This window comes from Haliotis rufescens, unplaced genomic scaffold, assembly GCF_023055435.1.
Source record: "Haliotis rufescens isolate VD_foot unplaced genomic scaffold, xgHalRufe1.0.p SCAF_11, whole genome shotgun sequence".
Taxonomy (NCBI): Eukaryota; Metazoa; Mollusca; class Gastropoda; order Lepetellida; family Haliotidae; genus Haliotis; species Haliotis rufescens.
The window spans coordinates 36,081,298-36,098,232 of record NW_025963791.1 but is presented as its reverse complement, the minus strand read 5'-3'; the positions used below and the strand labels follow the sequence as shown (position 1 = coordinate 36,098,232).

Sequence of the window (16,935 nt, the reverse complement as noted above, 5' to 3'; positions counted from 1 at the left end):
GTTATAACCTGGATACTATTATGAACGGAAACAATGAACTTGCTCACTCTGAAAACCAGAAATTAGCTGAATCCGTCCACGATTTCATCATCAAGACAAAACGTTTCAGCTCTTCACAAATTAATAATTAAATTAACCGGACAATGACCTCATGATTGACTATTACTTTTGTTACAAACGACTTGTTAGACACACACAAGCTGTAACTTTCTATTTATGTTCACTTTGTATTTGTATTTGATGTAATATGTACAAACATATTATTTAAATAATGTCTATATCGATGACGTCACATCCTTCATTTCAATATGTAATACTCGTATGTTGTATGGGACCGGTGTTAACATAAGCTGTAAAGCTTGTTCACCAATCCCAACTCATTTTAATGAATAAAAATATGTTTAAACCAATACCTCTTATCCTTGGTTCTAGGCACCCCAGTTTGATAACGGTGTAAAAATCTACATCGAAAAATCGCGAAATGAAATAAACCAGAAGTTGTGACCCATAAAGTTGTATGTTCTTCTTTTTACGCACTGAGTTCTAGAATGCCAGTCAAACAGTTATTAAGCGTTTGTCATTGATCGTGGTGATATTATCCAGAGACGTTGTGTTGGGTTATAGCAGAACCGGGCTACTTTTGATGAGAAGAAAAACTGTATTTGTGGACAGCCTGACGTGTATGTCATGAAGAGCCAAGAGGCACTTTAAACTGTATCTGTCCTCCTTCGATAATGTAAAGCACATTAATTTTTATGATGTTATCATTGGAAGTTGAAACACGAGACACCTGTGGTATATAACCTGTAGTTATTGACAGAGTTATTGTAGTTTCTACAGAAAACATTCACCGTTTTTGCGGACACATAGAATTTCCACGCCAGAGTGGGTGTGAAGACATAAAATGAAATTACCACATTACATTGCTGACACCGGGTGTTCGTCAAGCGTGTGTGAGTGAGTGAGTGAGTTGGGTTTAACGCCGCTTTTAACATTATTCCAGTTATATCACGGCGTGTCAGCTTAATGTGGGAGGAAAGCCCGAAGTGATGCAGGTCTTAGACGTTTACCACTTCGGTGAAACCCACGAGCACGGGTATGGCGCTGACAAACCTAGAAACATAATTGGGGTGAACCGGGATTCGAACCCACAACCATAGATTTCTGGCGTGTCCAGGGGACTTAATTCTGCACAGCGAATCGCGGCGCCTTAGACGACTGGGCCACCCGTGCCCCCCAAGCGTGTGTGACATGTAGTAATAGCCCTGATATGGAATAGACAATTCAATAGATGTTAGTCAGGCTAGGATGGAGTAGATATGAACGTCAACGCCAGATAATTACGTACCAGTCTCGATAATCCGCCGAAACAAGTTCCATAAGGCGTACGGTGAGCTGAAATGGGGCTTAAAGTCGCTTCCAAGATTATTGCACTCCATAAGGCTTAATAGACAGAATGACGGTAAATATTATATGGACCACTGAAAATCAGTGATGGCAGCTCCAGCCTTTGGTGGTTACATTTCACAAATTGAGGTACAATCGAGCATGCCCTTTCTACAAAGATTTCAAACAGCGTCAAATGGCTCTTGACCAAAAGTTGCTTGATCAAGTTAACAACATCAAAGAAAGTAATCAAAAAGCTCACAAAAACTGTTGTGGCCTTGGTGTGGAGTGAAGGAAGTCAAGGTGACCTGATGTCAGAATTGCCTCAACTAAAAAGGTCAAAGTGAAATAAAATTTAGTCAACAAGCTCAATCATTATGTCACTGTGACATCAATTGTATACGTGTACATTGTATAGATAACATGAAATGACATTAACATTGTCAATTGTCACCTGTGCACGGTTCTTAATTGAATATTGATCACGTTGTTCTTGACTGTTTGTCGTCAACACAGTTGTCACTGAGTGATAACTCAACTTAGTATGGACCAGCACAGATACTTGACATCATAGATTAAAATTAGATTCGCTGTGCAGAGTTGCATCCCTTGGGCCAGCCAGAAACCTATGATTGTGGGTTCGAATCCCGGTTCGCCCCGATCGTGTTTCTAGGTTTGTCAGCACCATACCCGTGTTCGTGGGTTTCACCAAAGTGTTTGACGTCTGAGACCTGCATCACTTCGGGTTTTCCTCCCACATTGAGTTGACACGCCGCGATATAACTCTAATACTGTAAAAGGCTGCGTTAAACCCAACTCACTCACTCACTCAAATGGTTGTCAGTCTTGATGGACTGGTTGAAGACGGACCACAGCTTGAGACAGAAAGGAAATGCTGGAAGGCCACTGGCGTTTAAAGAACTGTCACAGGGACTGCAGCTTGGGGTTTCCCGAAGACAGGTCTGATGTGTGGTGGGGGTACAAAAGACAAGGCCAGAAGCTTGTTTTCGTGGCAGCGTACACTGTTGTTACGCGGTAACTGACCTGATGAATATAAAGAAAAATAATGAGAATGTGCCGCATGATATGTTTCTTAAAATTTAAATCTAAATGTAGTTTATGAAACAACACATTCGGGTCAATTTCAGTTTTTAGATGTTAAATTTTTAATTTGATTTTAATACGCAGTCGTTTTTTATACATATTTCAAAAACTCTTCATTACAATATATATGCCAAAGAATACGAATAATAAGACCAAGGTTTCACACGCGTCTGATGACGTTTTTTTGGTGTTGTGGTCGTTACGAAGTTTTCCCAGGCATTTTGACCATAGGTTTGTGTCCATTGTCACTTTTGTGTGCCGTCTGAATTAAGGACAAATACCCATGCAGAACCTGTCAACCTCCAGTGTTCATTATAAGAATGGCCGGAATGTCTGGCTGATGTATATCCCCAACACTTCTATCAGTATACACCCATAGACAAAACAAATATCGATCTATACCTTCATTGACAAAGTGGAACACACTGATGTATTTTCATTACACATTTGGGGCGAAATATACGAGGAACTATATAAAGGGAAACCCGTCATTCCAGCTATAAGAATGAAATGACTAGTTTGTTGCACAAGACACAGTTACTTTTCACATGTACATATTGTAAAGCATGTCGTCTACCGTGACTCATACTGGCTAAAGCGTTCGCTCGTCACGCCGAAGACCCGGGTTCGATTCCCGATAAGGGTACAATGTGTGAAGCTATTGCTGGAATATTGCTAAAAGCGGCGTAAAACGCATCTTCCCGAGCCAAGGGAGTTAACTGACTACAAAAGTCCAGTTTCCACCCTTGCCGAGCATGGCTGGAACTCCTGGGCCCGATTGTAGCGCCACCAGTGGATATTATGAATTGTGTCCCTTCTATGCCTCTCCTATGGACCAATCAGATTCTACCTCTCGTATCACTTGCATTTGTTTAAAACAAAATGGCGGCGCACGGGTCAGGACGATCTGATCTATAATCAAGATCGTTATTGTGATAAAACGGGTCTTACATCGCGAAGTGCATCAAATCACGTGAGCACCTTGATTAAAAACATGAAAAGATTAGGTAAATATCTGTTGACAACGAGTTGGCGGTGCACATGCTTTGCAAATCCTGCAATCGACCGACATCTGCGTGACAGTTTACGAAGCAGATTTCGATTTGGTTGCGCGATTTTGATTGGACTATGCATAGACTCGTTAGTCCAGCCAAACTGTAACTCCATAATACCAGCCTAGTTGGGCAAGGGTGGAAACTGGACTTTTAAAGTCAGTGATCTCTCTTGCCTGGGGAAGATGCGTAAAACGTCACTGACTGACTGACTCACTCACTCACATGCTGGTTACTTGCGTTACAACGACACGGTTCATTGGTCGGGTACAACGAAGGAAATGCCTCCAAAATTATAAATGACAGAAAAATACAAATTGCACAGCTTGAAGCCCATTTCGGGTGTCCCCAGGGTGATTTTGCTGGAATATTGCTAACAGCGGTGTAAAACCATACCCACTCACTCACTAAATGAGTCAGAGGTGTATAATATCCACTGAAACATCCGATGAATTGTCCGACAGTGCATTCTTTGGATGCGTGTTGCATCTCTTGTCTGCGTTGATGTATTCTGGGGATGCGCTCGATGATCTCTCAGTGGAATAACTGAAGCTTAACAAGAACTGCATAGTTAAGTCGTCTACTGCTCTCTAACGAGAGAATACGATCAACTACTTCTGTAAGAAAATGAATGATACTATTAGATATTTACTTTCGCAAATAACCTCTAGCGGAGAAATAATAAAAAAGGGCGCTACATGTATGGCAACATCCAATGACTTCCGCTGGGAACACAGGAACCTTGACCTTTATCTCCGACGATTAATTGAGAGCACTAATGCGATTCGCAATCTCTCTAAAGTCCGACCATAGTGCTCGCTACCGTTACACACAGGTTTCGGTAGCGAGCTGTAAAATCTGATTTTTAATTAGACATTGGCTTCTCTTCAAATTAGTGCACTCGGGACATAAACATAACCTGAGAGTGAAGCGAACTTCATATCCTGTTAAAATGCGTCCTCTTTTGGTTACATGTGTTATGTATTCCAGTTTAAATACGAGACGTCTTTGTCATAGAAGCTGATATAATTAGTTATACCAGCCTTCCTATATTAAAAACAGGAAATAAACAATTCCTGATGAACAGGGGGCACGGGTGGCCCAGTCGTCTAAGGCGCTGCAATTCGCTGTGCAGAGTTGCGTCCCTTGGGTACGCCAAAAACCTATGTTTGTGGGTTCGAATCCCGGTTCGCCCCGATTATGTTTCTAGGTTTGTCAGCACAATACCCGTGCTCGTGGGTTTCACCGAAGTGGTAAACGTCTAAGACCTGCATCACTTTCCTCCCACATTAAGCTGACACGCCGTGATATGACTGGAATACTGTTAAAAGCGGCGTTAAACCAAACTCACTCACACCTGATGAACAGTTTTGTTAACAATATTTACATACTAAAAACCAATACCACTGACATACTGAGTCAAAATAAATGGCATAAATATTGTTTAAATCTTGTGTTTGTCAAGATTATGTCCTATGTTATCATGACATTAGGTCTTCAGAATATGATTTGGATTGGACATAGATTTCAATAGTCGACGTAAGAATAAGAGTGAGTGAGCATGAATTAAGCAATATCCCAGAATGTTCAATTCGGTTGTACGCGTGTACGGGGCTGTCCCCAACCTGCCTCAGAGGTAAACAGTCATTCAACAATAGTATAGACATTGTAAAGACAATTATTATGCTTAAATGAACCTACACCGAAACGTCGCTACTAATCGTAATAAAGACGTTGTTCATCCATATATCTTATCCTCATTTAGAACTCCATCTCCTAAATGCCTCTCAAAGAAACTAAATGCACCGTTGCATAGATCTTTTGGCTTGGGGCGTATTTGTACATGACGTCAAAGTTCATTAGCATTTTTTACTAAGCCTGGAATTGATTGTGAATCATGAATCATGCTAATGGCTCCCCCTCTCCTCTCTCTCCCACACCCACTCGACCCTTAAAAAAACGTTGTTCTTCATATTTAGGATTTCTTAAATTTTCCTTCGACTCCCCAAATAACCAATAAAATTTATGTCTTTATCCCCAGACACATCTATGCATGCTGTACACTGTTTTACGATCAACAAGTAGTGTCTTAAAATTGTAAAAAGCTAAAACCCAGTTGTCCAGACTAACAACATACAACATTCAAGTCGAATAACTTAAAGTTTACTTTCTCCTGTGCAAGACGTTGATCAAACGTCTCTTCGGTTAAGAATTACCCACATTTTAGGTGTTTAGGTGCAAAGTAAAAACAAGGTAATTTGGTCAAGAAGTTTAACTTTAGCCACCTTCCCCTTTATCATGTTTATGTCTAGCACTGATCCTGCAGCTGCTCTTTCTTCCAAGATTTCAAAGAGCGTCATACGACTACTCAGAAGCAGTTTAATCAAGAATACAACCTCTAAGGCCTCAGTAAAGCTTTCAAAAAAGTGTTATGATAGACACGTGGAGGACATTTCCAAATAAGTCGCAATTTTGAGAAAAATGATGTATGATTCACTTCCTTATTTTGACTTGTACAATATGCTCCCGTGTTTTTTTCAGGTGAACAATTGACTTTGCATTTGTTTGTGACCTCATCACTGTTTATTAGTGATTCATATACACATGCTCTTGTTAATCGTACAATCGACTCTGCTTATGCAAATATTTCCATTGGATATGGAAATGGTTTTGTCGCAATTTACACTTTTACTCGATCGTAATTATATACCAGAGTCTCTTCTGAAAAGAGTCCGAAAGACTCACCATTTAGATGGAAAGCAGTTACCTAGCTGCTTGGCTTTACCTAATGCTCTGTCTTGAAATGTTTCTTCTCAATTTTCAGGAACAGGTGGTACTATTGGGAATGTTATCATCTTGGCTCTCTTCATACGATTTAAGGCTCTACGGACAAGAGTAAATGCCCTGATGTTGAATCTAGCCATAGCTGATCTTGGAATAAATGTGTTTGGATTCCCCTTCATGGCATGGTCTATTATCAGAGAAAGGTGAGACTTTAAATCCGTCAGACAAAAAAACGTATTCGGCGACATGATTTCAGAAGATAATTCAAATGATTGATAGTAGAAAAAAAGAATGATCTTTGCCATTCGGACTGATCAGTGGTTCGTAGAGGTTTATTCTATTCCATAAGCATTTTTGAATAAGGCATTTTCACGTGTATATACGGTGTCTCCCATAATATAACATAACGACTTTCCATACAAATGTCCCTTTCTTATTCGTGCATATGAATGTGGTCTTTTATACATTGATTGGCTTTGAGTGAGTGAGTGAATGAGTGAGTGAGTGAGTGAGTATGGTTTTACGCCGATTTTAGCAATATTCCAGCAATATCACGGCGGGGGACACCAGAAAATGGGCTTCACACATTGTACCCATGTCGGGAATCGAACCCAGGTCTTCGGCATGACGAGCGAACGCTTTAACCACTAGGCTACCCGATCGCCCCTGATTGGCTATGAGTATTTGTGATTCATCTCGAAATGGTGAGCAGACCCGACTCATTCATACCGCTATCCTGCCGTGTATATGATGTGCACAATTTAACAATTTACTGTATACAGATGCATCCTTATGGAAGCCAGGTTCCTGTGATATCAGGTTCGAGTCTCGGTTTCCCAGCACCATACCCTGGTAGTAGGCTGAGACTTTCATCACTTTGGGTTTTCCTCCCGACGCCGTCATATTACTGATGGTATTATTGTCCTTGTCGACGTTGAACCCGTTTTACGTTCAATGACTTTTACATGATATTGTACCGGATAATACATGTACGGAAATACAGTATATTCAGAGGCCCAATTGATATATACAATTGAAACAATTAATTTCATTGAGAAAGCTCAAGTCATTAAGGTTACAATCTGACATTAGGGAATGTTACAAACATAAAAACTATCAGAAAATGTTACAATTTCAAACATTTTATTATTTTCTCAGATTATTCTGAAATTCTGTGCTAACTTCATCAATTATGTTCTTAATGATTATCCTTAGCTCCACTTCACCCGGTTTCAGGTGGATGATTGGTTCTATTGGATGCCAGTGGTATGCTTTCAACGGAATGTTTTTCGGCATAGCAAGTATAGGAAGCTTGGCAGCTATCAGTATAGACCGCTATTTCCTCACATGTCGATATCACCAATGTAAGTATATCGTTTCTTATATTGTGTCTTTATTACATTTCACCAGTCAGAGTTTGCGACATATATTTCTGACATTTTGAGTTGTGGGGAGGGGAATTGTGTGGACAGGGTTTGGCATAAGGGAATAGAAATAGTTGAGGAGGTGATGATAAAGGGAATTTATTTATGGATATAGATAAATGTAATGTGAAAATTTGAGGGATGATCCCAGGGTCCAATTTTTTCTGTATGCTTTTTGTACACTCTCAAATATAAAGATGTTGATTCTTCTCGAAATACAGTCAGTGCACCCTATTCATATCAAACACGCTGACACGAACTATTGTACTACCCAAGAAATCAATTTCCTAATATATATCCCTCTATTATACGATATTTGTTTCGGGGGTTTCTTTGTACACCATTATGGCACATGATAAACTTAAGGAAAAACTTCATTCCTTGATCCATGGGGCTTTTTTGTTCCAAAACGTGGTGACCACAGATACAGTTCCGTATCTATATACAGAGGTTCAGGACACTTTACTTTGTTAAAAATGAAAGCAACTGCAATCATAAGTTCACTAAGAAAACAATATGTGAAATGCTTTACTTTCTCATTGACAACATCTACGTACACTTTTGGGGGTAAGACATTTTAGGAAAGAGGTTGGCATCACATGGACACCAAAAGTGTTAAGGGACTAAGAGTTGTCCATATTCCCCACAGCCATATATATATATAATATAGTAATAATTAAATAAGTGGAGTAAGGTTGAACACAGTTTTAATAGGCTAGCGCTTTCAACTCGTACCACGTACGAGTCTCATCAGGCCATAACTGAATAACGGACATGTAGTAGTTACATATGGTTACGTCATGTCATAACATTTAGGAAACTATGACGTCACAATACCAGAGTGACAATGGACAAATAACTTACGCCTTTACATTTAACTTAGGCGCGTATTTATGAATGAAATGTTGCTCTTTTTGAAACAATGTAGGTTCATGATCAAAATTGAGCTTATATAGCGGGAAAGCTAAAAGGTTCCATATATATATATATATATATATATATATATATATATATATATATATATATATACAAAAATTAGGTAAATGTTCACTCGGTGTACATGTAATATATAATAAGATAATAAAGTCCACGTTAGTCCAACATCTTTATATCAGTTTCAGATATAGTACTTTCGCTCTTCAGTGTAACATATGTCATTGTCAGTAATATATATATATATATATATATATATATATATATATATATATATATATATATATATATATATATTACTGACTTTTACCAATAAGATTGACAGAAATAATGATCCATAGAGATCACAGTGTTTTGGTGTTAAGTTTTGAAGTCATAAACGTTCTTGCACAGTATGTTTGTCGTCAACAACGTCTTTCTTCTAATGCTTGATATTAACATTTATATTTCACGATCCCCTACTTTTTTAAAAGAATATATAGGGTTTGTCTTGACATTAAATATGTGATTTCAGGCGTCATCCCTTCGGAAGGGCGACAGATTTGACTTAATATCGTTAGAGTACTCCCATACAAGACCGTTCGAGTAGCGCAGTGATTACAAAATCAAACAAGCAGACCTCATTAAGGCAGACACTGCGCAGTTATATAAATGTGTTCCTTATAATCGGGATGCCATGTTTTCTGCGTCTTTGTGTAGGCACTATCGTTCACAACACTGGGTTGACAGGTGTACGAGAGCCACTGCAATTAAGCTAATTAGGTATTGAAGGAAGAAATATATCGATCTGTTCGCTCCATATAATGTACGACTGTTATTTGTTGCCTTCGGCGGTATCCATGTAATTAGGTAATGGTACACACTAATAGTACCGCCGGAAAACTGTTTCCTGTTCCATTATTGCTGAAGTTCAAGCCAAAGACGTCCGCGGCATTGTTAGAACGAGGTCAACTACAATACATCTGAATCTGAGGTTGAACGTTTTGACAGTCAGGTATTTGATTTAACTAAAGTAGTCATAACCAATGTAGTATAAGCAGCATTGGATACACGAGGTAAACACCTTGTTATCATGTTCTTCTGTAATTATCCCGACAACCGTTAAACCTTCATTATAGAGAAAGTCGAAAGTTCTATTTATCATAATGGTTAATTCCCATTAAGTTCAAAACTTGAGTAACTAAATAGTATTAAGTATGCTATGGTAATTAATGTTATGTCGAGTACAACGTGCCTGAAAGCATATCAATTAATAAAACAGATTGTATTAATTAACAGTGTATTGAATGATCTGCAATTCATCCTTGAGAAGAATCTCCAAGCAGATAGGCTGATTTAACGCAACTGTTGTAAATAATGATGAAATGGTCCATGAAATCAAATGAGATGGAAATTCATTTCCTTGCTAGTTTCTGTAATGTCTTTACTACACCTACACTTACCAACAACAACACGTTTCATCGATCAACAGCTGTATTTCCAGCTCATACCATCCGCCTCTTTGCACCTGATCTACCTTGACCTACGGTGTGCTATAACATTTGTTGTGCCTGGAACATGTTTTTTTAAATATTTGTTTGAAGCGTAGGCGATTGAGCGTTATATCATCCATTTCAAAGTAGCTTCTACAGAATAACACACAACGTCAGTGTACATACTTATAGATATTGGCACATAAGTAATTAAGTCCTGCACTGTAGAGTAGCCTTTAGTAACCTGTATTTACTTGAGGTATACATGTATGTTATCCATCTCAGAAGATCGACGGAGACAGTTTTTACATGCAAATCTATGCCTTCCATATTCATAAAAAAGCGACAGAGTCTTTTCGTATTCATGAGAATTTCTTTCCACAAGCAGAGTCAGCAATTGTACGATGCGAAATTATTAAACAAATGAAACTATGAGTAACCTACACGACGTGTTCCTCTATTGATTCTAAATGCATTATTATGCTCCTTTGTAAAATAAGGACCGCCTCCGTGGTCTATAGGTAGAGCGTTTGCCCAGAGAGCGCAAGGTTCGTGGTTCGATCCCCGGTCGCGTCATACCAAAAGACGTTACAAGATGACACCCTGCTTGGTGCTCGGCATTAAGGGGCAAAAAAGGACTGGTCCGCTCGGAGTCAGTATGCTGTCTGAGTGGGGTATTCATGTTAAACTGCGGCATCGTATCTACGATGACTCGCGCTATACAATCGGTATGTTCCCCCCCCCCCCCCACACACACACACACACGCGCTATGTAAGTGCAATAACCTTGAAACAACAAAACACCTCACTTCACCTGTATAATTTAGTGTGATACAGCTGGAATATTGTTGACTGGTATTGATAATAGTGTCGAAATCCTTTCCATGCATAAGGAATCTCTGTTAATAGCAGAGTCAATTGTACAATTCCGACCATGTGAATGTGTTTTTGAATCACAAAATCGTTCTTGGGGATAGCTTCGCGATCATTTTATCGCTTATCCGAAATAAATGTTCCTAGTCTTAGCGTTGCCGGTCTGTCTACATGTCTTAATAATACGCATTACCCCTTGCAAGCTTTTCTTCAGGGAGTGAAATGTCCAAGTGACCTTCCAAGTCTGGTCCATTTAAATCACTGACTAAATAAATTAGCAACGATCCACGCCAACAGACAGGGTGACACGCAATAAGTTACTAAGTCACAGAGCTTGCCAACCTGATCCCATTTACTGGTCATCTACGATTAGCAGTGTTCTAGTTTCTAGTTAACCATTTCAACCCGATCCCTTCACGTATTTTCTTCACACACAATTACACATAGTATGCTAATAACGTATTCAAGAAACTTTCATCCTGATTCATGTAGCATTCTACTGATGTTGTTCCATTGACCGTTGCTGTTGTTGCCCTGTCTTGCGCTCGTCATTAAGGGGCTAAAACAAGGACTGGTCGGCTCGGAGTCAGTATACTGTGTCTGAGTGGGGTATTCATGTTAAACTGCGGCATGGTATCTCAGTGGGCTAGCACTATAAATCGGCATCAGTCCGGACTACTACAAGCAGCCACACAAACACATACACGTACATGCACGTCGCAACATAAGTGCAATAATCTTGGACGCGACGTTAAACCCAATTTCACCTCACCTCACCTCACCTCACCTCACCTCACCTCACCTCACCATTGACCGTTGCCAACATTGAGAATAAAGAACACTTGTGAACAGAAAATCCATATGAATATATTATTAAAACATATGTGCGTTACATAAAGTTAAAAACTAGCCATCACAATCTCCTGTGAGTCGACCATCATGACGTATGTGGTCAGTCTCAAAGCTGTAGGTATTACTGGTCCAGATCTAAAGGTGTGATGTGCCATGATAGGCTCACGAGGGCGTTTCCAAGGACATCTGAAATTCGAGAAGAACATGATGCAACGCCAGCAACGCAACTGACTGACCAGTCCATGCGGAATGCATAGCGCGAATACAGCAGCTTGTGCAAGTCGAGGGGTGTGAGAAGAGACATTGTCATGAAGTAGTAGAACTCCAGCAGTCAGCATTCCCAGCCACTTTTCTATGACAGAACCTCTCAGGCGATGACGAAAATCAGCATAGTAGGCACCAGTAATCGTCTTTTGACTGTCTAATTAATCAACAAGGATCACACCCCTTGCATCCCAGAATACAGTGCCAATAACCGATCTTAAAGACTTGAATTTCTTTGGTGCCGGAGAAGAGGAATGGTGTCATTCCATGGAATGACGTTTTGACTGGGGATCATAGTGGTGGACCCGTGTTTAATTACCAGTTACTTATCTCTTTTTGAATTTGACGAAATCCTCCTCAATTAGCTCTAAATTTTCTCTGGCAATGTCAGGTCATTTTTCCTTAAGGTCAGAACTTAGAAACTTTAGCACCCATCTTTTTTCATCTGTAAATGTTCATGAATAGTTCGGGGCACGGGTGGCCCAGTTGTCTAAGGCGCCGCGATTCGCTGTGAAGAATTGCGTCTCTTGGGCACGCCAGAAACCTATGATTGTGGGTGAATCCCGGTTCACCCCGATTGTGTTTCTTGGTTTGTCAGCACCATGCCTGTGCTCGTGGGTTTCACCAAAGTGGTAAACGTTTGAGACCTGCATCACTTTGAGTTTTCCTCCCACATTAAGCTAACTCGCCGTGATATAACTGGAATACTGTTAAAAGCGGCGTTAAACCCAACTCATTCACTCACTCATGAATAAAAGTTTCAATGGATTCATGGGTTAGACTTGTGTCTTCCTCAAGTTCAGCAATGGTAATACGTCTATCTGACAGTATAAGTTTTTCTGTCTCCTTAATTGAATCTTCATTGATGGAAGTTGAGGAACGTCCAGACCTAGGGTCATCATCAAGGCTTGTTCTCCAGCCTTGAACATGGCTGCCCAACGTTTATCAGTGGAATAGTCCCCATACTTATCCCCATACACTTGTGACATGAGGTAATAAATTTATTGGGGAGTACCTTTCTCTAAAATCCAAAAATTGATGACTTTGTCCATTCCTGTGTCCATTTGGACCCCTGTCATTTTCAACTTGTCACTATTATACAAACGGCATCAACTGACCAAATACACTTGCAATGAACTACTCAAACAATGCATTACATTGACTTGTTCACTTTGTTATGGGCCATAGTTGAAAGTTAGTCAGGCTAAGAACTTTTTTGACCTGCCCTCGTATGATCCAGAAGATATGTCCTCTAACTTTAATTGACTCTCATTAATAAACTAAGCGGCAAAAGAAAGTATAGGTTGGCAATTTGTAATTTTCCTAAAAACAGCGATAACTAGTGGAAAGTGGGTATTGGGAATACGACTGCCCTGGACAGGTACCAAAAAACATCTCACCCGAACGCGCCACCTTTGACGGCGCCCGTGCGGTGACCAAAAAATGGTGAAACAGGTTTAGCACCTATGGCATAAACTGCACGTGCATGTTAGCTGTATAAATGCGTTCGTCTGCAGGGTATAACCACACGTGATGAAAGCACACAAAAGAAATGCCACGACTGTCACAGGAGCAGAGAGAGAGACATCGGTATGGCCGAAATGGGGTCAACACAGGTCCAAATTGCCAGAAGGTTTGGTTGTACACCATTGACAGTAGCAAGGCTGATTCAACGGTACAGGCAGACAGGGAGGACACAGGACAGGCCTAGAACCGGACGAGCCCGAGTGACAACACTACTGGAAGACGGTCAGATACGGCTCATTCACCTGCGAAACAGATTCGTAACGGCGACGGCGACGGCAGCAACAGCGTTGGGACATCCCATTAGCCAACGTACAGTTCTACGACGACTTCTTGCTGATGGAATCCCAGCGTATCGTCCTTTCCGAGGAATGGTACTGACTGCTCAACATCGACGCCTGAGACAGCGATGGGCGAGGCAGGTTCGACGCTGGCAAGTGAGAAATTGGCGTCGAGTGCTGTTTACTGATGAAAGCAGTAAATTAATAACTGTTTAACTTGTTTCGAAATGACGGTAGAGAACGAGTTTATCGACGCAGAGGGGAACGTTTGGCTCCAGTGTATTCGAGAGGTCCATCCATTCGGCGGGGGAGGTGTCATTGTGTGGGGCGGTATTTGTGGAGATCAGAAGACTGATTTTGTGATTATACAGGGAAACCTGAACGCAGTACAGAGACCAAGTGTTACAGCCAGTTGTGCTTCCGTTCTTACAAAACCAACAGCAGGGGACATTGTTTCAACACGACAATGCCAGGCCCCATACTGCAAGACTGACTCGGAACTTTCTAAATCAGCAGAACATTGACGTTTTGCCCTGGCCTGGCCACTCACCCGATATGAATCCTATTGAACATCTGTGGGACCATCTTCACAGACAGGTTAGAGCACGCCATCAGCCTCCCGTCAACAGACAAGAATTGCAGCAGGCCCAGAGAGACGAGTGGTAACGGATTCCAGTCCACGTCATCAGAAGACTGACGTCATTGACGAGGCGGCGTATCACAGCATGGATTGAGGCAGCTGGAGGTCATACACGCTATTGAAAGCAACTGTGTCGACAATGAACTTGTGGTGTTTCTGACAATTTTTTGGTGACATTTCAGACAACTTTTGAAAATGAAATTTCTTACCCCACAATTCTTTACCTTTACCTTTACCAGCTTACATTACCTGTGATTGCAAAATCTCATTCAAACTGTTGTCGATAAATAATTTGTTACTCCTCCCTAGATTATATAAAAAAATATAATTCACAACAAAACCTCTTCTTGTTATTTTATATATCGATCATGGAACTCGACCTATACTTTTTTGGGCCGCCCAGTTTATTTTTATGCATCTGCCGATTGAACCGTAATATCATGTTCTCACAAGCTGATGATACCATCTGTATTTGCGCTCATTAAGGCCTCATTTGCCAAACTGTTGGATATTTCTAGAGACGTAATTACTACAATCATGTAGGTTAACGAGCTGGCATCTGACGAGTCCTAATAAACACTTGTCCCTGAGGATGCATGATGATGTATAACTGACAATGCGACAAAAGAAGCTTTCGCTCATATGCTAAACCAACGGGCAAACGAAAGTATACAGCCATGTTTGATGGTGGCTGAACATGAAACAGCAGAAATGGTAATTCGGTGGTGATGTATTTCATACGGCTATCCTAATTTTGTTTTGCAGTGATTCGACTACTGTTTTCAGCCTAGTAGCGTTTTGATATGATAATTGGTTTAGTCATAGATGATTCATTTTAATTTATAATGTACATATCACAGGGGTTGACCGCCTCCGTGGTCTAGTGATAGAGCGTCCGCCCGGAGAGGAAATGTTCCGGGTTCGATCGCCGGTCGCGTCATACCAAAAGATGGTACTTATTATTATCCTGCCTGGCGCTCGGCATAAGGGTCTAAAACAAGGACTGGTTTGCCCAGAGTCAGTATATTGTGTCTGAGTAGGGTATTCATGTTAAAGTGCGGCATGGTATCTCAGTGGGCTAGCACTATACAATCGGCATTAGTTCAGACGAGTTCAGCCACATACACGTACATGCACGTCGCTAAATAGGTGCAATAATCTTGGACGCGACGTTAAACACCATTTCACTTCACTGTATGTGACTGGAGAAATTATAGAACTCATTATAGGATAAGGAAGACAATATATGGATGTCAACTTCTTTATTATGAGGAACACAACGTTGTGTTCCTCATAATAAAGACGTTGACATCCATATTTTTTCTTCCTTATGCGTATCACATCTAAATGCCTTTCAAAGTCATTATAGGATAAGTGTAACAGGGGAACTAAAATTCGGTAAATCGATCTTTATATTAAGTATTATGTTATCATTCTGATGACCCATTGCCTTTTTTTGGTGATCGATACTAAATTTATCAGAATCATTAATTAGATGTTACAAGATGCAGATTTTGATAATCTGGCTGATATACGAAATACAGTGAAAACGGTCGATTTAAGAACATTGGTTAGAGATAATCAGTTCTTCTATTTATTTCTAGAAGAAACAAATTTTAAAAATTCAATTATTTCATAAGGTGTGTGTAAACGTTGTTGCAAAGAAAAGGGAAAAAATGCAGCACCCATTACCCAACAAATGAACATCATTTAAATTATATTGGTTTTTAACATGATTTACCTCAAACTTGTTTAAGCAGTGACAGTAATATTGATTTTATGTAATCGAAATCTGGATCAGCAAATGATTTCTCGGATAAGTTTCACGTTTCGATTAGAAATGAGCTCTGCTTTTAATTTTCATCGTGATGTGATATTCTGTGTAATAGGTTTATTTTTCAGTTTTCCGTCAATCATTTAACCAATCTCTTCTTCTGCTCCAAATGTATCTAGCAGAATAATATATGTTTAGTTAAGCACGTAAAAGGCGACTAACGGGATCGGGTGGTCAGGCTCGCTGACTTGGTTGATGCATGTCATCGATCCCAATAGCGTGGATCGATGTTTATGATGTCAATCACTGGATTGTCTGGTCCAGACTCGATTATTAACAGACCGCCGTCATATAGCTGAAATATTGCTGAGTCCGGTGTTAAACAACCAACCAACCAACCAATCAATACAACTGAAAACACGTTTTTTGTTGTGCGGCACCAGGTGTTATCCACACAACAGAGAAACAGTTGTCGGGGGTGGACGCCCATGGGTACTTTAAACAACGTACATCTGTATCTATGTTATATACAACTTGGCAAGGAACATCCATTTTTCCATTTCACATCACTG

At 40.2% G+C, this 16,935-nt stretch overlaps 1 protein-coding gene across 1 annotated transcript in view; it reads left to right on the top strand.

Moving 5' to 3' along the window:
- The window catches only part of LOC124152305 (visual pigment-like receptor peropsin), a 53,926-nt gene that overhangs the window by 23,278 nt on the left and 13,713 nt on the right, over window positions 1-16,935 (top strand). Inside the window, exons 2-3 of the mRNA XM_046525204.2 lie at window positions 6,367-6,529; window positions 7,563-7,690. Coding sequence (XP_046381160.2) covers window positions 6,367-6,529; window positions 7,563-7,690 — 291 coding nt within the window. The remainder of the gene's footprint in view (window positions 1-6,366; window positions 6,530-7,562; window positions 7,691-16,935) is intronic.